Source organism: Tachypleus tridentatus, chromosome 13 (genome assembly GCF_004210375.1).
Source record: "Tachypleus tridentatus isolate NWPU-2018 chromosome 13, ASM421037v1, whole genome shotgun sequence".
In the NCBI taxonomy this organism is placed as follows: Eukaryota; Metazoa; Arthropoda; class Merostomata; order Xiphosura; family Limulidae; genus Tachypleus; species Tachypleus tridentatus.
Window position 1 is genome coordinate 252,129,237 of NC_134837.1, and position 22,182 is coordinate 252,151,418.

Here is a 22,182-nt window from a genome sequence, read left to right on the forward strand (position 1 = left end):
TATTAAATATTTGTATTTCTTTGTATATTAGAATATATTTATGTTAAAAAAGAAACCTGTGTGTGCACTCTTGTTGGCAAATATTCTAAATTTGATACTAATTGAAATTCAGTTAACTTTCAAATTAAAATTATCGGCTATATGAATAAGTCGACCTTCGTCCGAAATAAATTATAAAGCGAAACAGTAACTATATGCAAAATATATTTATTTATAATAAAACCCTCAGTAAATGAATAGCAATCATCTGAAAATGTGGAATATTGTTCAGCCAACTGGTTCGCTGAATACTTAATACTTATTCACATGTGTGAAATTCGAAGGTCTTGCAAAGTTGGTCCGGCATGGCCAGGTGGGTTAAGGCGTTCAATTCCTACTCTGCGGGTCGCGGATTCGAATCCCTGTCGCCCCAACATGCTCGTCCTTACAGATGTGGGGGCGTCATAATGTGGCGGCCTATCCCATTATTCTTTTGTGGCCCAAGAGTTTGTGGTGGGTGGTGATGACTAGTTGCCTTTCCTCTAGTCTTACACTGCTAAAATAGGGACATTTAGCGTAGATAGCCCTTGTGTAGCTTTGCGCGAAATTCAAAAAGCAAACAAACTTACAAAGTTTAAATGAATTAGTGACAATTTACTGTGAAGTAAACTGTTTAACAGAGATTTAGAAAGAAAATTTACGCTTAGTTTGCTATTTGAAATAGATAAAGTATATTTACGAGTATTTTCACGCGATTTTATAAAATATGAATTAATTATCGCACCTTTTTGAGTATTCTTATTAATCAACATATTTGACACTTGTAAGTATAAAAAACAAATTAATTATAAATACATAGGTTGTTCGTGCCCCTATCTATCAAAATACGTCGTGAAGAAGTTTGGTTTGTTTTGAATTTCGCGCAAAACTACACGAGGGCTGTCTGCGCTAGCCGTCTCTAATTTAGTAGTGTAAGACTAGAGGGAAGGCAGCTAGTTATCACTACCCACCGCCAACTCTTGGGCTACTCTTTTACCAATGAATAGTGGGATTGATCGTAATATCATAACGTCCCCACGGCTGAAAGGGCGAGCATGTTTGGTGCGATCGGGATTCGAACCCGCGACCCTCAGATTACGAGTCGAGTGCCTTAACCACCTAGCTGGAGTTTATTTGTTAATTAAACACTTAAAAGAACTACATTTTTAAAATACCCATAAGTTTTGTTTTCCGTTGTACATTGCGAAACTTTTGTATATTTTATTCACAAAGTTTGACAAGGTTTACTTAGCATCAAGTGGAACGTCGTGAACAAAATATACAAAACTTTTACAGTGTACAAACAGATAAAAACACTTGTGTAGATGCTTTGTATTTAATGTTAAAAGGTTCACCTGCTTTTGTTGTTGTATTGTATAGTTTTACTGGGCTTATCTTAGTATTCATACATGTTTTGTTTTTATTAGGATGCAATTGCCAATTTTGATTTCTTCGTGTTGTTATTTTCTACAATTAGCTACTTCTGTTGCTTCTTGAAATAGGATTAGTTCTTATTTAGTATAATTCACTTAGTATACCTCTAGATACCATTATTAAAGGGTATTTTTATATAATTATATCTGAATTTTTCTTTGTTAAACAACTTAGAGTGAGTATAGGCATTTTTGTTAAGGGTAAAGATGTTGCTGTTTAATTACAGTCCTTTATATAAGGGTTCTAACGCCTTATTATATGGTTTTGTTCCAATTTTGTGCAAAGCTACATCTGCACTATCCATTCCTAATTTAGCAGTGGAAGACTAGAGAGAAGACAGCGATCGCCATCCATCGCTAGCTCTTTGGCCACTCTTTAACCAATGATAATATGATATTAATCAAAGTTTGTTGTGTATGGTGCGTGTGTTCCTATAACACGTTGTCAAGAAACTCTTTAAGTTGATGTAGTTCTACTTGTCTTTGGTCTTTGTCATTCTATTGAGGTCACACCTGTTCTACCATGGAAGGCAAGATTGAATAATTCATGTTGTGCAAGAATGTACAAAGCAATGCCCTTTAATGGTAGTTCAGGTAGCATTTCGAATAAATGCCTTCTACGAGGGCTGTTAAAAAATACGCGGACTGACGTCATAAAACAAAATGTACTTTATTTAGAAGTTACAGGTCTGGGACCCCTTCAAAGTACTCTCCTCCCCAATGCACACACTTATCCCAACGGTGTTTCCACTTGTTGAAACAGTCTTGGTACGCTTCTTTTGTAATGTCCTCCATCTCCTTCGTCGCATTTGCCTTAATCTCGGGAATCGTCTCAAATCTTCTTCCTTTCAAGGGTCTTTTGAGTTTGAGGAACAAGAAAAAATCGCAAGGAGCAAGGTCAGGTGAGTACGGGGGGTGGGGAAGAACAGTGATCGAGTGTTTGGCCAAAGACTCACGAGTTCTGAGGCACAAATTTCGCAGCAACGCGGTGCATCTTCAATTTTTCGGTCAAAATCTCGTAACAAGATCCAACTGATATCCCACACTCTTCAGCAAGCTCCCTGACAGTCAGACGTCGATTTGCCCGCACCAGGGTGTTGATTTTGTCGACGTGTGGGTCGTCAGTTGACGTGGAAGGACGTCCAGGATGCTCATCATCTTCAATGGACTGTCGATCATCCTTAAAACGGTCATGCCACTTGAAACATGCCGTACGCTTTATAGCAACATCACCGTAAGCCGTGTTAAGCATAGCAAAAGTTTCAGTCGCAGATTTTCCAAGTTTAACACAAAATTTCACAGCAAATCGTTGCTCCTTCAGGTCATTCATTCTGAAATCCGCCAAACGAAAAAATCGCACTTCACTTAAAACCGCGTAGCTAATACACAAATGAAGATATCTGCAATCGGGAAATGGCGTCGTAATCAGCTGATCTGTGCGAACCTAGCGACACCAAGTGGATTCCTCTGGAATCATCTGGAGCCGCGCAATTCAAACAGTCCGCGTATTTTTTGAACAGACCTCGTATATGGTTGAATGAGAATGACCAGTCACACAGGCATTCCTGGTTGCTTTGGGTAAATCCTACATTAATTGTGAGTTTAAACAGTGCGGTAAATGTTACCGGCCTAATCAGTTGAAGATACAATGGAAGTGAAGACATCATGTTTGTAAAGCAGGTACACACATTGTGTTTTTGTAATGAATGAATGAAATTCTTAGCGTTTATTTTACTTTGTACTAATTCTCTTAGTTTTGTTCTCACGTCAAATACTCAGAGGTTCACAACTACTTCACAATAAACATCTTGTTAACCTCCTGTTATTATACGGATCTATCCCATTGCTGTAAGGTTAATTTCTGTTTTACCTGGATGTACCATAACGATATGATCGTTTTCCATTACATGATAGGCTATAGATGGTTTGTACATTCCTATCTTTTTACAAACTCTTTTATACTTTTTTATCCTTGTTTCTAATGGTCGTTTCGTTTCTCGTATTAACATAATACTTTGAAATTCCTTATTTTGATATGTATATATTTTCTGCTATATAAAACATTGCTTAACTTGTCATGGGTTTAAAAGGTTCCGTGACTCCTGTGAGTAAGTTGCAGATTTTATTAGAAACTTTAAGGTATTAGATCATTTTTAACAAGTCCAATTCTTTGTCTGAACAGTTAGATCCTGTGAAAGACCCAGAAAATCTAGAAGAAAGATTGAGAAAAAATATTTTACTTTACTCGGGTCCATCTTGACAGTCTTTGTGATTAACCTGTATTTAATTTATTGACCGAACCAAACAAGAAGAAACAGTAAGGGTAATATAATAACATTAAATAAGCCACTTTTTCAAATGTTGGTTTTACAAATACGTGACAGAGAGTCGAATTCAACAAAATACGATGAGAAATTTGTTTGTTTGATTTGAAGTTAAGCTCAAAGCTACACAATGGGCTATCTGTGCTCTGTCCTCCACGAGTATCGAAACCCGATTTCTAGACTTGTAAGTCCACAGACGTACCTCTGTGCTACTAGGAGGCACGATTAGAAATAACACTTTTCAACATGAAGATGAAAAAAGTAAAGAATTAGAGAAAACTATACATTATCGAAATTAATTGGTCTGGAAATAGAGTCCTAATAACTTTTGAAACAATGGGCATTCCTTCTTCAGGATGAAGAAAAGTCCAGGTTCTGCCATTTAATACTGACGAAAGAATGTCTACTTTCTGAAAACGTTCGGATTATTTTGTTTTGTGCTTTTTCCTCGTAGTAGCTTGTTTTTTGTTGGTCCTTCTTGCTTTAGAATATTGTGCTGGAAGTTACTTGTCTATCACAGTCCAATATAAAAAATATATTGGTTTGGTTGTTTATAAGCTATACAATGGGCTATTCATGTTCGGGCCACCGGAGGTATAAAAACCTGATTCATAGTGTTTTAAGCCTGCAGATTTACTACTGAGCCACTGGAGGGAAGGGGAGGGGTTCTAAAAGTGAATAAAAAGGAAAATGAAACTACAGTTACATTTAACATGCCTACAACATCTCAGTCAATAATACCCAGCGATGTTGACAAAATAATCAACACTAGTGTAAGTCTCCTCTCAAGTGTTCACATACAAATTGAACTAGATACGCTACGTAGCATCTGTTTGTGACTTGTTAATCTCAGACACAAAACTAGTTAAACAAGGTATGGTCCAGACAAACCATTCCTCACACTGAAATAAAGTACAAAGTAAATAATGAACAAACTGGTTATATCTGACATTAAGGGACAATTTAAAAGTCCAAGGTATGGTCTAGACAAACCATTCCTCACACTGAAATAAAGTACAAAGTAAATAATGAACAAACTGGTTATATCTGACATTAAGGGACAATTTAAAAGTCGAAGGTATGGTCTAGACAAACCATTCCTCACATTGAAATAAAGTACAAAGTGAATAATGAACAAACTGGCTATATCTGACATTAAGGGACAATTTAAAAGTCGAAGATATGGTCTAGACAAACCATTCCTCACACTGAAATAAAGTACAAAGTAAATAATGAACAAAGTGGTTATATCTGACATTAAGGGACAATTTAAAAGCTCAAGTCTGTTTCATCAACTTTGTTAAAAGCACGTGACTTACTTAACAGGCTGAAGTATAAGATTTGTTGTTTTTGTTGTCGGAAAGTTTGAGAAGGTTACTTTTCACCAAAAGTAGTTATACATACATTTGTAAGGGTTAAATGGACGGTGTGATCTCTTGATGTCTAACGCGCAACTCATTAATGCTGTTAATTATAGTTCACATGTTTACTGCCGTGTTCATACGCGAGCGAGTAATGTAGTCCTCCAAATTTTATGTTTATCGATTTCACATTTAACTGGTGTACTTTATCCATTGGATTTACTGTTTCACTGAAGTAGCTGTGAACACGATATTCTAATGTTATTTGGTAATTACCGTTAGTTTAGGTGGAGGGAAAAAAAGCGAATGGTTACAGAAGAGTTGCGGTTACTGTTCGCTTTTCTCTCTCCTCTCTTTCTGTCTATTTACCTATGTTCTGTGGAGTAGCATCTTTAGTACTGATGAGTCTGGAGAAGAAAGGTATGATTATAACTCGTTTTGATATAATTGCTTGGGCGTGTGCTTTTATTTCGTGAGTGTCTCGATGTTCTGCGTGTGGTTTATAGTATCTCGTGTCGAGTGGTAATAAATTGTGAGTTGGTGCTTTAGGTTTATTGGAGAAACGCACTTGTAAAAGTTGTATCATTTGTACGTGTTTGTCACTGGATGTTCTGCTAAAAAACTGAATATTCGATTGTTAAGTAAACAAATAGATGTATAAGAAATGCAATACATTTACAGAAAACGTTAGACGGCCGTATTTACGCTTTGGTGTGTCAAATTTGTCATTCTGTACGTTTGAAGCCGTACTGCTTTAAGTTAGACTAAATCTTTTGACCATTACGAGAGAGGTCTGTAATCTAATTTTTACCTCAGTAAAGATTTATTTGGTAAACATATTATTTTTTATATTTTTACATCACTGCTTTAGCTTGGTAATTGCCAATAGAATGTAAATGCTTTAATGTGTTTTTATTAACAGTTAATAGAAAATATTTAAATATTATAACACTTTTAGTTTGCGTTCGTGTAAAAGTCATCGCCTGTAAATAATTTCTGGGTTATTTGTGTTGATACTTAAGAGTCGAAATTGAATTCGAAATATTCGTATTATTGAATGGTTATAAATCCACTTCCACAATGAGCACAATTCACACGAGTTCTTATAATGAAAAGATGCTTAATATGTGGAGGTTTATTTTGAATTTCACGCACAGCTACACGAGTGCTAACTGCGCTAGCCGCCCTTAATTTAGTAGTGTAAGACTAGAGGGAAAATAGCCAGTCATCACCACCCACCGCCTACTCTTGGGCTACTGTTTTACCAATGAACAGTGGGGTTGAGCGTAACATTATAACGCCTCCTCGACTAAAAGGGCAAGCATGTTTGATGTGACAGGGATTAGAACCTGCGACCCTCGAGTGCCTTAACCACGTGGCTATGCTGGGCCGCAGATGTTTAAAAGGAACCTCGCTTTAATACAGTATTATGTATTCGTAGAGTACTGTAGTACGTTGTAAACACAGTTGACAACTGAACTTAAGCAGAAAAAATATACTGCTGGCCTAAGGAATTTTTGTATGCTATTGTTATATATATGTGTATGTATGTTACAGATTTTGCAACCATTATATATGTATTATACCTAATAAAATTGATTGACTGTGGAAAGGACGGAGTTCACTTTGTTTCCCGGAACTTGTACTCTTTCGGAAATGCACAGTATTTGTAAAGATAATGAAAGTTTTATGTAAAAAAATGGACAGTATCATGGAATAAAGATTTAATATTTTAGATGAAGGAGAACAGAACTGTCATTAGTTTACCGTAATGACAAGAGAATCCCTGAAACTATGAAAAAAGTATCTTCAAAGACTAAGTGACAAATAGAAACTGTTACGTAAATAATTCAGGCTATTTGTCTATAAATTTGTAATTAAAAGGGACTAAGAGAATACTTCTTTAAATTAAAGTACAATACTGGAAGTGAAAACGAATCACGATTACAACAATGATTATAACTTATTGAGCATTTTTGTTAGAACAATGATTATAACTTATTGAGCATTTTTGTTAGAACAATGATTATAACTTATTGAACAGTATTGTTAGAACAATGATTATAACTTATTGAACAGTATTGTTAGAACAAAGATTATAACTTATTGAACAGTATTGTTAGAACAATGATTATAACTTATTGAACAGTATTGTTAAAACAATGATTATAACTTATTGAACAGTATTGTTAAAACAATGATTATAACTTATTGAACAGTATTGTTAGAACAATGATTATAACTTATTGAACAGTATTGTTAAAACAATGATTATAACTTATTGAACAGTATTGTTAGAACAATGATTATAACTTATTGAACAGTATTGTTAGAACAATAGTTATAAATTGTGGAACAGTATTGTTAGAACAATAAATGGCAACTTTTATAACAGTATTGTTAGAACAATAAATGGCAACTTTTATAACAGTATTGTTAGAACAATAAATGACAACTTATAGAACAGTATTCTTGGAACAATGGTTGGAAGCTTAATGTGTTGTCCGAGTAAAATATTTATCCTCTAGTAACAATTCTGAGTATCTTTGGCTAGGTGGAGACGATGTCCAACAGCTTTGTGAGGCCGGAGAGGAGGAGTTTTTGGAAATAATGGCTTTAGTTGGGATGGCTAGTAAACCATTGCATGTGCGACGTCTTCAGAAGGCACTACAAGAATGGGTGAACAATCCTGGTGAGTGAACCATTTTCCATTCTTTTGCGTTTTTCAAAGGCGTTTATACAAATTTTATCTGCATCTGTACAAATGAATTAAGTTCCATTAGTTACATTGTTCGTACAGGAACAATAGTAATATATATGTATGTAACAAAATTAACAGTTTTACCGTCGTTAGCTTCTGCAGTAACAGTTTGAAATACACAGGTGTCGCTGTAAGTTTCATAATCTCTTTGACTTTATTGTTTCTCTATTTTATGAAAAACTTAGCAATGTAATAGAGAGGCAAACATTTATATTACTGCAAAGTGAAATTTTAAAGCTTACGAAGCAATTTCAAAGCTAGAGTTTATACGCTTATGAACCTTAATTGGTCCCGATTTCCGTTCAGATGCTATCTGTGAGAATAGAAGTTGTTAGTAGTACCCCTGCTGTTGATTGATGCAACATTTTCGACATTCAATAACTGTCAAGTAGAAAAACAATCAAAAACAAAATTGCGATTACCGTAGATTGCAAATAATGGATGCTAGGTGTAGAAAAAGAGAGAGATTTTTCAGATTGCATGGCAGGCATCCTTACATAGGAAAAACAAACAAACGTGCATTGCTGAATAAAATCTATAAACTTCATCAAGGAGAAAGTGCTTAGAACACTCTGGATATTAAAAATTTGTCATAGCTGATCTCCCATCTACTCCTAAGTAAAAACGTAGTGCATTGACTCTTCGACTTTCAATCAAGCTAGTTTGACACAACTTTTAAATGGCGTTTCTTCATTAACTAGTCATTTCTAAACAGCTCTGTGAATTTATCTGAAATATGCTGTATAAAGTACTTTTTTGTTTCTGAGAAAAAGGTATTCTATGTAGAGTTATTTTAAACTAAGTTGTTTGATCTTTATAGGATTTGAGTGATTTGCTTTGTGGTTACATTTCTAACCTCAAGGACTAACCGTTATATTATGAGGCACTGCTTTAGTAAACGATTAAAAAAACGTTACTTATAACTAAAAACGATATGCAGTTGGCCCATAAGTAGAGCGTTTGAAAGGGTCTCTAATTTGCGAGATCAAAACCAACACGAATTTGGCGAACCACAATCAGTATACAGAGCATGCTAATACTACTATCTTCCTACCCTAAAAAATAGTTTAAAAATAGCTGATACGAGGATTAAGTTTGGACGCAATTTACCTTGAAATATAACTTGAACAATTTCCTGACTGTTCACATAAAATTCATAAACATCCAAATTGTTAACTACCATAAACAGCTGGGCTGTGACTATATAAGCACAATTCTTTATTTTTTACACCACAAAAACAGAGGATTCGGATAAACCCCTTGAACTCCCCCTACATACGTGTCTCTACACGCCCTATAAACCGTGTGGTGAGATGTGCTTAAAACTAAAATGTTTAGCTTTGTGAAACACAATAACAATGAAGGGAAGACGTGTTGGTGTTTAAGTTATGTACTGATGAGTATTTAATACGGAATGTTTAGCTTTGTGAAACACAATAACAATGAAGGGAAGACGTGTTGGTGTTTAAGTTATGTACTGATGAGTATTTAATACGGAATGTTTAGCTTTGTGAAACACAATAACAATGAAGGGAAGACGTGTTGGTGTTTAAGTTATGCACTGATGAGTATTTAATACGGAATGTTTAGCTTTGTGAAACACAATAACAATGAAGGGAAGACGTGTTGGTGTTTAAGTTATGCACTGATGAGTATTTAATACGGAATGTTTAGCTTTGTGAAACACAATAACAATGAAGGGAAGACGTGTTGGTGTTTAAGTTATGCACTGATGAGTATTTAATACGGAATGTTTAGCTTTGTGAAACACAATAACAATGAAGGGAAGACGTGTTGGTGTTTAAGTTATGCACTGATGAGTATTTAATACGGAATGTTTAGCTTTGTGAAACACAATAACAATGAAGGGAAGACGTGTTGGTGTTTAAGTTATGCACTGATGAGTATTTAATACGGAATGTTTAGCTTTGTGAAACACAATAACAATGAAGGGAAGACGTGTTGGTGTTTAAGTTATGTACTGATGAGTATTTAATACGAAATGTTTAGCTATGTGAAACACAATAACAATGAAGGGAAGACGTGTTGGTGTTTAAGTTATGTACTGATGAGTATTTAATACGGAGCTATGTTTAAGCTTTGTGAAACACAATAACAATGTTTAAGGGAAGACGTGTTGGTGTTTAAGTTATGTACTGATGAGTATTTAATACGGAATGTTTAGCTTTGTGAAACACAATAACAATGAAGGAAAGACGTGTTGGTGTTTAAGTTATGCACTGATGAGTATTTAATACGGAATGTTTAGCTATGTGAAACACAATAACAATGAAGGGAAGACGTGTTGGTGTTTAAGTTATGTACTGATGAGTATTTAATACGGAATGTTTAGCTTTGTGAAACACAATAACAATGAAGGGAAGACGTGTTGGTGTTTACGTTATGCACTGATGAGTATTTAATACGGAATGTTTAGCTTTGTGAAACACAATAACAATGAAGGGAAGACGTGTTGGTGTTTAAGTTATGCACTGATGAGTATTTAATACGGAATGTTTAGCTTTGTGAAACACAATAACAATGAAGGGAAGACGTGTTGGTGTTTAAGTTATGCACTGATGAGTATTTAATACGGAATGTTTAGCTTTGTGAAACACAATAACAATGAAGGGAAGACGTGTTGGTGTTTAAGTTATGCACTGATGAGTATTTAATACGGAATGTTTAGCTTTGTGAAACACAATAACAATGAAGGGAAGACGTGTTGGTGTTTAAGTTATGCACTGATGAGTATTTAATACGGAATGTTTAGCTTTGTGAAACACAATAACAATGAAGGGAAGACGTGTTGGTGTTTAAGTTATGTACTGATGAGTATTTAATACGGAATGTTTAGCTTTGTGAAACACAATAACAATGAAGGGAAGACGTGTTGGTGTTTAAGTTATGTACTGATGAGTATTTAATACGGAATGTTTAGCTTTGTGAAACACAATAACAATGAAGGGAAGACGTGTTGGTGTTTAAGTTATGTACTGATGAGTATTTAATACGGAATGTTTAGCTTTGTGAAACACAATAACAATGAAGGGAAGACGTGGTGGTGTATAAGTTACGTACTGATGAGTATTTAATACGGAATGTTTAGCTATGTGAAACACAATAACAACGACAGTAAGACGTGTGTGTTAAAACAGTATGGGGATGACTATTTAGTTTTAAATATTTAGCTTTGCAAACAAAACAACCAAAGTAAAACGAAAAGTACACGCGTAGGCGTTTAATTATATACTGTTGAGTATTTAATAAAAAAGCATTTAGATTTAAGAAACACAACAACGATGAAATGTGGACATGCAAATCTTTAAATTGTCTCTCGAGTTGTAATAATGTCAGCGGAATTTGATTGATAATAATTTAAATTATCTTTAGAGAATATAGACAAAATGAATTTCATTTTTGGATGAAGAAACACACGTACCTTATGTGGAAACATATTCTTAACAAAAGAAACATACCTACCTTACGTGGAAACATATTCTTAACAAAAGAAACATACCTACCTTACGTGGAAACATATTCTTAACAAAAGGAACATACCTACCTTATGTGGAAACATATTCTTAACAAAAGAAACATACCTACCTTATGTGGAAACATATTCATAACAAAAGAAACATACCTACCTTATGTGGAAACATATTCATAACAAAAGAAACATACCTACCTTACGTGGAAACATATTCTTAACAAAAGAAACATACCTACCTTATGTGGAAACATATTCTTAACAAAAGAAACATACCTACCTTACGTGTAAACATATTCATAACAAAAGGAACATACCTACCTTATGTGGAAACATATTCTTAACAAAAGAAACATACTTACCTTACGTGGAAACATATTCTTAACAAAAGAAACATACCTACCTTATGTGGAAATATATTCGTTACAAAAGAAACATACCTACCTTACGTGGAAACATATTCATAACAAAAGACACATACCTATCTTACGTCGAAACATATTCATAACAAAAGACACATACCTACCTTACGTGGAAACATATTCATAACAAAAGAAACATGCCTACCTTACGTGGAAACATATTCATGACACAAGTTCTTGTGTTGCCTTGATGTTTTCCAAGTCAGAAATACCATGAGGAACATTAGTGTAATTTAAGTTTCCACATTAATGAACCATGCTGTTTTCAGGATAATATTCAACTGAATCTTTATTATAGGTTAACATTTGATGAAGCAGTGGGTATTAACTTAAGTTTAGGAGTAGAGCATAGTGTATTAAACACCTATTAATTATATGTACGAATTACCTTCAGTACTTCGGCTTAATGGGCTGAAACAATAACCAAATAAAATAATGTCTGACCACGTGTAATGAAAGCCATATTTTGGTTTTATCGCATTTTAAATATTACCTTCGGTAACTATTGCCCTAAAAAAAAAGTGTTTTCATTTTAATGTGGCCCAGCATGGCTAAGCGTGTTAAGGCGTTCGACTCGTAATCCGAGGGTCGTGGGTTCCAATCCTTGTAGCACCAAACATGCTCGCCCTCCCAGCCGTGTGGGCGTTATAATGTGACGATCAATCCCACTATTCGTTGGTAAAAGAGTAGCTCAAGAGTTGATGGTGATAACTAGCTGCCTTCCCTCTAATCCTACACTGCTAAGTTAGGACAGCTAGCGCAAATAGCCCTCGTGTAGCTTTGCGCGAAATTCAAAAACAAACAAAACATTTTATTGCGTCATTAGCTACTAAGTGAACTCTAGGTAGAAAGCATGGAAGTAAATTATACTGATCTACTATTTTGGTAGAACCAGAGAGAAAGAAAATATATATACATATTTTACTGGATATGTTTTGTAAAATAGATTATATTACACCGAGTTTGATTATTCAAAAACCAGATTAACTGTAACTGCTTTCGAACTGGATGAGGGAATCCTTGGGAGTCCGGATGTTTCGTGATGATAAATAAACTATTAATACACAGATGTTGGGTATGCTATATTACAACTAATAAAAGTACTCCATATCAACACGTCCAGTTGTGCTCTTTCCGACAGACATTTTCCTTGATCATAACTCGACAGCGTAATTTATTCTGTAATAGGCTCCGTCGTAATGCTGTCACGTCCAAAGTACACCACTCCTACCTTTATGTTTTACACAATCCATTGTGTACAAGGACAACAGTTTCCCAATACCCTTTACAACAGCTGTTACGCATTATAATTCATCTTGGACGAGTCTCCAATTTATTATCCTATGCAGGTCTCTTTACAGAAATTTTAATTTTAATTTAAAAGATAATTAAATGTCGATATGTATTAAGTTTACGATATTTGCCAACACGATTGCTACACATTTTTTTTTCTTAACAGAAATATATTTTAATACACAAACAACAATACAATTTATAATAACGGTTGTTACAAATAATGATTTATATACAAAAGTTTTACAAATTCCCTAAGAACTTGTATCTTGTCTGGAACCGAATATTGTGTTGACGAGCGAATTAATTCTAACTTGATATTGTCACACTTTACTTAGCCTCCCAGCGGCACAGCGGTATGTCTGTGGATTCACACCGCTAGAAACCGAGTTTCAAAACTCGTGGTGGGCAGAACACAGGTAGCTCTTTGTATAACTTTGTGCTTAATGTTAACAAAAAAAAAAAACGCTTCGCTTAAGCTAGCTGTCTATTGTTAGTTGGCCTCGCGTCCCTTACAAGCTTGTCTTTTTACCGATGAAAATAAACTTATAATCTCGTAGAGAAATACTAAGGTCCGAAGTTATTTTGCTGAAGTTAAATGGTTTGTAATGTTCGAAATCTATAAACGTTCTCGGTCAACTGTCTGTAGTTTTCCGATTAATAAGCGTTTATCACAATTATAGCTCCCGAGATTTATAGTATACAAATTGTAGCAAAATAACACGTACCACCTGCTCAATACACGTAGATAGTAAAATAAATGTATAGCAATAAATCTGTTACACAGCGCAGTCTCATGCTATTCCGTACGAAGCAGCTGGAAAATGATATATGCGAATGTTAAACGGACATGTTGAAAGAACTTGCGTACAGGAGACTTATGGCGCTTTTCAGAAATATCACTTATGAGTATTTTGTATACATTTGCTCACATGTGAATGGATTTTTACCTCTGACCTTTGTGTTCCTGGATTCTCAACTGTTACAAGACACCGCACTTTGATTCGTACGGCAGGGGGTACGACTTGCTGCAGGTCTCTTTCTTCATGGTCTTAGTGTTTCAAGTTGATCCACATTCCTTTATTTTCCAACGCCATTATTTCTCTTCCTCCAGTTTGTGAGCGCTACATTTTCCTAAATTGTAATACTAAAATGTGGGGCTCATTTCCTTGCTATGGTTTGTTTATTTTAGAATTTCGCGCAAAGCTACACGAGGGCTATCTGTGCTAGCTGTTCCTAATTTAGCAGTGTAAGACTAGAGGGAAGGCAGCTAGTCATTATCACCCACCGCTAACTCTTGGGTTACTCTTTCATCAACAACTACTGGGATTGATTGTCACACTGTAGCTCCCCCACAGCTGAAATGGTGAGCATGTTTGGTGTGACTGGGATTCGTACCCGCGACCCTCAGATTACGAGTTGAACGCCCTAACCTCCTGGCCATGCCGAGCCTCCTCGCAATGGACTGAGTGCAGCTATCTCCGTGCGTAAGTTTTTGCTGAAGAACATTGGCATTAAGTACAAACGATATCCCTGTCTTGGGAATTCGAAATCCGCGAAGTAAACACATTTTTTACGATCCAAGTGTATAAATATTTTGCATACGAAAGTACTGTTACATGTCCTCTCCAAAAGCGATCGATTTTTTGTGGCACCACACCACTTACAAAACGACAAACAATGTCAAAATGTAACACCACACCACTTACAAAACGACAAACAATGTCAAAATGTAACACCACACCACTTACAAAACGACAAACAATGTCAAAATGTAGCACCACACCACTTACAAAACGACAAACAATGTCAAAATGTAGCACCACACCACTTACAAAACGACAAACAATGTCAAAATGTGGCACCACACCACTTACAAAACGACAATGTCAAAATGTGGCACCACACCACTTACAAAACGACAAACAATGTCAAAATGGGGCACCACACCACTTACAAAACGACAATGTCAAAATGTGGCACCACACCACTTACAAAACGACAAACAATGTCAAAATATAGCACCACACCACTTACAAAACGACAAACAATGTCAAAATGTGGCACCACACCACTTACAAAACGACAAACAATGTCAAAATGTGGCACCACACCACTTACAAAACGACAAACAATGTCAAAATGTGGCACCACACCACTTACAAAACGACAAACAATGTCAAAATGTGGCACCACACCACTTACGAAACGACAAACAATGTCAAAAGGTAGCACCACACCACTTACAAAACGACAAACAATGTCAAAATGTAGCACCACACCACTTACAAAACGACAAACAATGTCAAAATGTGGCACCACACCACTTACAAAACGACAAACAATGTCAAAATGTGGCACCACACCACTTACAAAACGACAAACAATGTCAAAATGTGGCACCACACCACTTACAAAACGACAAACAATGTCAAAATATAGTTTTAATACGTGCTTTCCACCGCGTCTTTATATCGGCTCTGGTTGTCTTTTTTGCTAATTTTCATGCTCAAAATTGTTTTTGCTACAACGTACTCAACCCTAAATACATGTTGCAAAGTGAACAATGCAATGACTAACATTTGACTCGTAATGATTTACCCAGAAACGTCGATATTTTACTTGGGATATCTATCACTTGTCAAACATTTAACCAACAGTTTTTTGTGCAGCTATTAAAATTTCCATAAATGTACACAAGTGTTACTCCTATAAAATATGTCTCTGATTTGGAATAATACCTTGATTATTTTTTTTAAACATGTCACAAGAAAAGGTTAATTACTTTTATCATACAGGTGTTCAGTTAAGTTTTGCAATAGTAATAAATGCGGATAATGTACATAAACAATTCTGTAGAATGCGTTGTTAGATAAACTCACTTCTACATAGTTTTGCTACTGCTGAATATGATACGTCAAGCAAAAGGATTTATTATTTAATTAATTTTAAAGAACAGTTTGATAGATTTTAACTTCGAGTGTTTAATGAAAATGATATTGTTATACTAGCTGCAGATAGAAGGGATATTTAACTCAGTTGGAGTAACGTTAAAGCCAACTTATGATAAAATTGTTCCACTCCTTTAACTCTGTAATTATAGAAGTGTATTTTATAAATAAAGCTGTGTATTGTTAACAGCAAGTGACCCGTATATCCATCCACTTGTATTTTGCAGCTGCAAAACATTTTTCAGTCTTAGTATGACATGGTGGTTAGGGCGCTCTACTGATAATAAGTGAATTTCAAATTCGAATACCGTCACCAAACTCGCTCGTTTTATCAGTCATGGGAACGTAGTAGTTGATAGTTAAAAAGTGTAGCCCAAGAGTTGACGGTAGGCGGTGTTGTCTAAATGTCTTTCCTCTTCTATATTAGGAACGGCTATCGCAGACAGCCCTTTGGTTGCTTTACTGAAAATCTTAAACAAGGTGCACAAAATAAAAGAGAAAAGCGGATATTTTTTGTCATAACATAATGTCAAAGGAATTTGGTTTTCTGTGAAAACAGAGAAAATTTGTAATTAAACTTTTTATTTTAAAACTGCAATGGCTTTTAAAACTTTAAGGTGATTTCCAGGTAAAGGCTATTGGTGATTTATTTTGATGATTTCTGAAACGTACAAGTGATTTCATTGTTTCTAATTACTTATTGTTGAATAACGTGGATTGTTCTTTATATACATGCACACCCGTACACCAAGCCACCCCACACTGTAGGAATATTTCACTAACCATAGAACTTGTGACTTATTTATTCTTCGTGGCACAGACTCATTTTTACCCTTGCGTAGTGAAATAAGCCATTTTTGTATTTCAGTTAGGTCTTTAGAATAAAACGCTCTAAACAAATCAATAAAACCTGTGTGAATGGGTGTAATGAGAAAGTTAAACAGGCCACGTGCTCTTCATCAGTCATGTACTTGTCAAACATGTGTGTGTATATATATATAAACACACACACTTATTAGGGTGTTTTAAAGCTGTTTTATGAAAAGCAACAAAGTAGTCACACTTATCACCAGTGTATAGCATATGTTTATATGCCTATTGTTTTATATAAATATGTTATTTTTAGGAAAGAATTTAAGATTGTTCAACTGATAATTTCTTTCTCTCTCTCTTTTTAATCTGTAAAAAACGATTGTAAAACACGTGAATACTTACTGAGAGAACTAAATATAACTGTGTTAAAATCTAAGAACCGACAACTCAACTTTCATATTCAATTTACTGCGATTTGGTTAACGAAAACTTGAGAGAATGTGGCAGTATCTATGTATGCGTTGTTTCTAGAAATGATGTGACACTATACAAGGAATATGTATATATTTATAAACACACATACACAACTTGTTCAATGATCCCTTTTATATAGCCATACACAAACGTCTCCAACGTTTTAAATGAGTTATAATTGAATGTACATATGAATGTGATGTTATACAAGGACTAATGATACTTCTAGTTGCTAAAAAACTATACGTGACCAGTAGGACTTCTCGTGGGGACTGCTTATGTGTTCACATAGTGCAAAAGTTTTTTTGTGTGTATACTTGTGTACAAAGACGACTTAGGTATTCAGCCAGAGAAAACCGCTTGTGTGTATAATTATATACAAGGACTTGTTACATGTTTAATTAGAGAGAAGGCTAATTTTGTGTATAATTACATACAAGGACTGGTTACATGTTTAGTTAGAGAGAAGGCTAATTTTGTGTATAATTATATACAAGGACTGGTTACATGTTTAGTTAGAGAGAAGGCTAATTTTGTGTATAATTATATACAAGGACTGGTTACATGTTCAGTTAGAGAGAAGGCTAATTTTGTGTATAATTATATACAAGGACTGGTTACATGTTTAGTTAGAGAGAAGGCTAATTTTGTGTATAATTACATACAATGACTTGTTACATGTTTAATTAGAGAGAAGGCTAATTTTGTGTATAATTATATACAAGGACTGGTTACATGTTTAGTTAGAGAGAAGGCTAATTTTGTGTATAATTATATACAAGGACTGGTTACATGTTTAGTTAGAGAGAAGGCTAATTTTGTGTATAATTATATACAAGGATTGGTTACAAATTTAGTTCGAGAGAATACTGCTCTGTGTTTAATTACACACAACTCTGTATGGTTGTTCAGAATTCCTCAATAGCAGCGGCATTTGAAAAGCTCTAAGGCAAGATTAGAATAAATTAGTCTATCAGATCTTTGTATTCCATCTTGTGAGGCCCGGCATGGCCAGGTGGTTAGAGCGCTCGACTCGTAATTTGAGAGTTACGAGTTCGAATGCCCGTCGCACCATGCGCGCCCTTTCAGTCGTGTGGACGTTATAATGTAACAGTCAATCCCACTATTCGTTGGTAAAAGAGTAGCTCAAGAGCTGTCGGTGAGTGGTGATGACTAGCTGCCTTCCTTCTAGTCTTGCACTGCTGAATTATGGACGGCTTGCGCAGATAGCCCTCGAGTAGCTTTGCGCGAAATTCAAAACAAACCAAACCTTTTTGTGAGGTATATTTTTGTGCGCCAGCAATACCAAGCGCGGTGCACGGTATACCCTATTCAGTTTTATCACTCTTCAGGATTTTATCAGCCTGCCTCAAATTGAAATTCCTTTAAGTAGGATTAGAGTAAATTAATCCATAAAACTGTGGGCTTGGTCAATTACATCAATTCAAAAGGTTTGGCCTCCTTGGTCCAGAACTGAAATTAGATCTCAAATCGGTCAAGAAATGACGGAGGCATGAGCTAAAAACTGAAATTAGATCTCAAATCGGTCAAGAAATGACGGAGGCATGAGCTAAAAGTTTGTACTTGAAAAACAAACAAACAAACAAACAAAAAAACTCAGAGTCATTCAATGAGTCGCCATGCTGCTGCAAATAATAAGCTATTTGAGCTTTGACAACTGTGGGGAAGAGAATCCCGAATTTTAGCGTTATAAGCTCGTTAACTTACCTCTGAACCACCGGATAACCATCAGTGGAGTCAAATCTGCATGCGTATCATACCCCCAGTGACACAGCAATATGTCTGCAGACTCACGTCGCTAGAAACCGGGTTTGGATACCCGTTGTGGGAAGAGCACAAACAACTTATTGTGTAGCCTTGTGCTTAACTTACAAACAAACAAGCTGCATGAAAAGTTGTTTGTGGCTGATGAGCTGTATTTTGTGATCAATTGGGAGATTCTTCGTTTGTTATATACTAATCATTTTACAGTATAAAATTTATATTTATTATATATGTTAACTTTCAATATAAAATACTGAATTAGTAACGCAAGGGTTGGGTTGGACGTGTACAAAAGCACTTCACGAAGATAGATTAAATAGAATTACAAATTGATGTCCAAAAATAAGTTTAATTCTGTCCGTACTGTTCTGTCCCTGAACGCTACATATATGTTTCTGTATTTTTATTTTTCAGCCATATTTCAGACACCTCTTGTGCCCGCCTTGCCCCCAAATCATCTTATGAATTCTCTAACAGCTTCCAACAGGGCGGGTCCTGGCCACTGTTCTAACCCTGGAGCTCCCGTAAATCTATCTCAGTCTTCGAGAATGACAATTCGGCCCAGCCCCCCTATACCAATTCTTCCCAACACTAGCAGCCATTCTTCCCCCTCACCCGGTAGAAAGGAGGTACCGTCTCCCAGTCAGACGTTTCATCAACATCACCAGCATCAACATTTTTCTCAGTTGCCACAACAACAACATCAAATTAGCCAGTCATATCAACAGGTAATTAAACCAGTTTGTATATGCTTGCCTTTGTTTATTTGCTACCAAATGAAATTTAAATTTACATTTCTCCTTCATTTGTAGCAATTGATATTTGTTTTGGTTTCGTGTAACTGTTGTCTTGTGCTAGTTTTGATGGTTGTATGTATATACGAAATTAATGTTTATTTTAAAACTGGATTTTTCTATTAGTTGTTAAACAGAAATCTACATAACGAACTATCTGTGCTTTGCCCACCGCGGGTATTGAAATCCGATTTGTAGAATTACAAGCTCTCAGACTTCTCTCTGAGCCACACGGGACAGGGGAATTCAACTGAAAATAATGTATGTTGGAATACATTAAATATCATTAAAAGTAAACAAAAAAATTAACACTGGTAGTACACCAGCTTCAGTCTAATAAGTAATTATATTACCACTTTCCTACCGAATGTAAACTCACATTAAAGTTATTACAATGCGAGACTAGAGCTAACCAGTAACTACTACAATCTCTAATGATATCGATGTCTATTTAGAACAAAACTCGAGTGTCAGTCACTTTCTCTTTGTCGGGATTTAGGTCTTTAATTAAATACCAGGGAGAATCAGGTTTCTCCTTCCTGTACTATGGCTTATGGTTTTTGTAGATACAACATGAAGGTCAGAGTAAACCGCGCCTACTGAGCTTGCTGATTCTGCCTCATCGAGATTTAGGTCCTTTGTTTGGACCTAGGAGAGTCAGGTGCAACTGTGACCTCATCCTTCTGCATCATGGATGCAATTCCTCCTTCATCCTGGATGTGATTTTAATTTCTCAGCATGGGCTTTGTGTGCACTATTAAATGTTAAACACAACATGAAAGATGGCACTGCCTTCAGGAATGTTTATCACATGAATTCAGTTCCTCTGTCAGGATCAGTACATTTATGTTCTAACGTTCATCATTTACAATGAGATGAACTTACTATTTATAATCCATATGTTTCAGTGTCATTCATATTGTGGCATATACTATGTGTATTTACATAAATACCTCCCCTTTTATAAACTACAAAATGATATGAGGTTTAGCAATAAGTGGGATATTACTAAATTTATAGTACACGTATAAGGGTTAGATATACTTTAAGTTAATTTCCATGAGATATGATATAGCGATATAATGTGCGTAACATTTCATTTTTATATAGGTTATTTTCAAATAAGTGAATGATCTGTTTAGAAGTCTGTTGGTTGTGTGTTTGCATATTTATGTACGAATTTAGGGTTTGTTGAGCGGGGAGCTTTATATACGTTAGTAATATAGCCTTTTTGTTTTTGTAGCTTAGTTTTAATTGTCTTAGATGCGACATTCATTTAGGCTGGTCAAATGTATTCTATGACTGATCGTATGTTTTGTTCGTTTATTTTTGATATGTTAGTTGGTGTTGTTCCTGTATTATTTCCTGACAGACTTTCAATTTCTTTTATTCTTTGCCAGATTTTATTTGAAATTTCGTTTTATATATATCTTTTCCAAGATAATTTTGCGTCATGGGTGGAGAACAAGAAATTTTGCTGATGTGGTCGTCTGTTCCACAATTTGGAGTTGATTTTGATCATTTTCTTTAGTTTTTGCTAGAACTAGGAGTTATGGGTTTAGTATATTAAGTTTTATTCGTTTTTTGAAACGAATTTCAGTGATCGTATTTAATGGGTGTTGTAGATTTGTGGCCGCTATAAATAATGTTTTGGAACTCTTACAGATAACTACATTGTCTGCACATTTTGAAGTGAAGAAAAATGTGGGTCATCAATTGGAATGTCACATACATGATGAAGAGTATGGGGCAAACTACACCTCTTTGAGGTACACCTGCCTCACGGACAAAATACTCTGAGTAGGTGCCCTCGGCATTTTCTATTTTTCTGGAAAGTTTGACAAACAGCCAATAAATCTTGGCGATAATTTAATTTCTAACACCTCATACCTGAGTGCCAGGTTGTATCGAAAGCCTCTTCTAAATCGAGGAGATAACCAACTGTGCACTCTATCAATAACAGTTTCAGTTAATCCTACTAAATGATCACGTACTAAGTACAATAAAGGTTAGGTTAGTTTTGAATCTCGCGCAAAGCTGCACGAGGGTTATCTGTCCCTAATTTAGCAGTGTAAGATTAGAGGGAAGGCAAATAGTCATCACCACCCACCGCAAACTCTTGAACTACTCTTTCATCAACCAATAGTAGGATTGACTGTAACATTATATAGCGCCCCCACAGCTGAAAGGCGAGCATGTTTGGTGTAACTGGGATTCAAACCCCCGAATTGTGAGTCAAGCGCCCTAAACACCTGGCCATGCC

The 22,182-nt window shown here is 35.4% G+C and overlaps 1 protein-coding gene across 8 annotated transcripts in view; it reads left to right on the top strand.

The window, feature by feature from the left end:
• Positions 1-22,182, top strand: part of LOC143240121 (NAB transcription cofactor mab-10-like) — a 185,443-nt gene that overhangs the window by 79,316 nt on the left and 83,945 nt on the right. For all 8 annotated transcript variants that reach the window (XM_076482033.1, XM_076482037.1, XM_076482038.1 and 5 more), the window contains 2 exons: positions 7,691-7,828; positions 19,540-19,853. In XM_076482033.1, the coding sequence (XP_076338148.1) occupies positions 7,691-7,828; positions 19,540-19,853 (452 nt within the window). The remainder of the gene's footprint in view (positions 1-7,690; positions 7,829-19,539; positions 19,854-22,182) is intronic.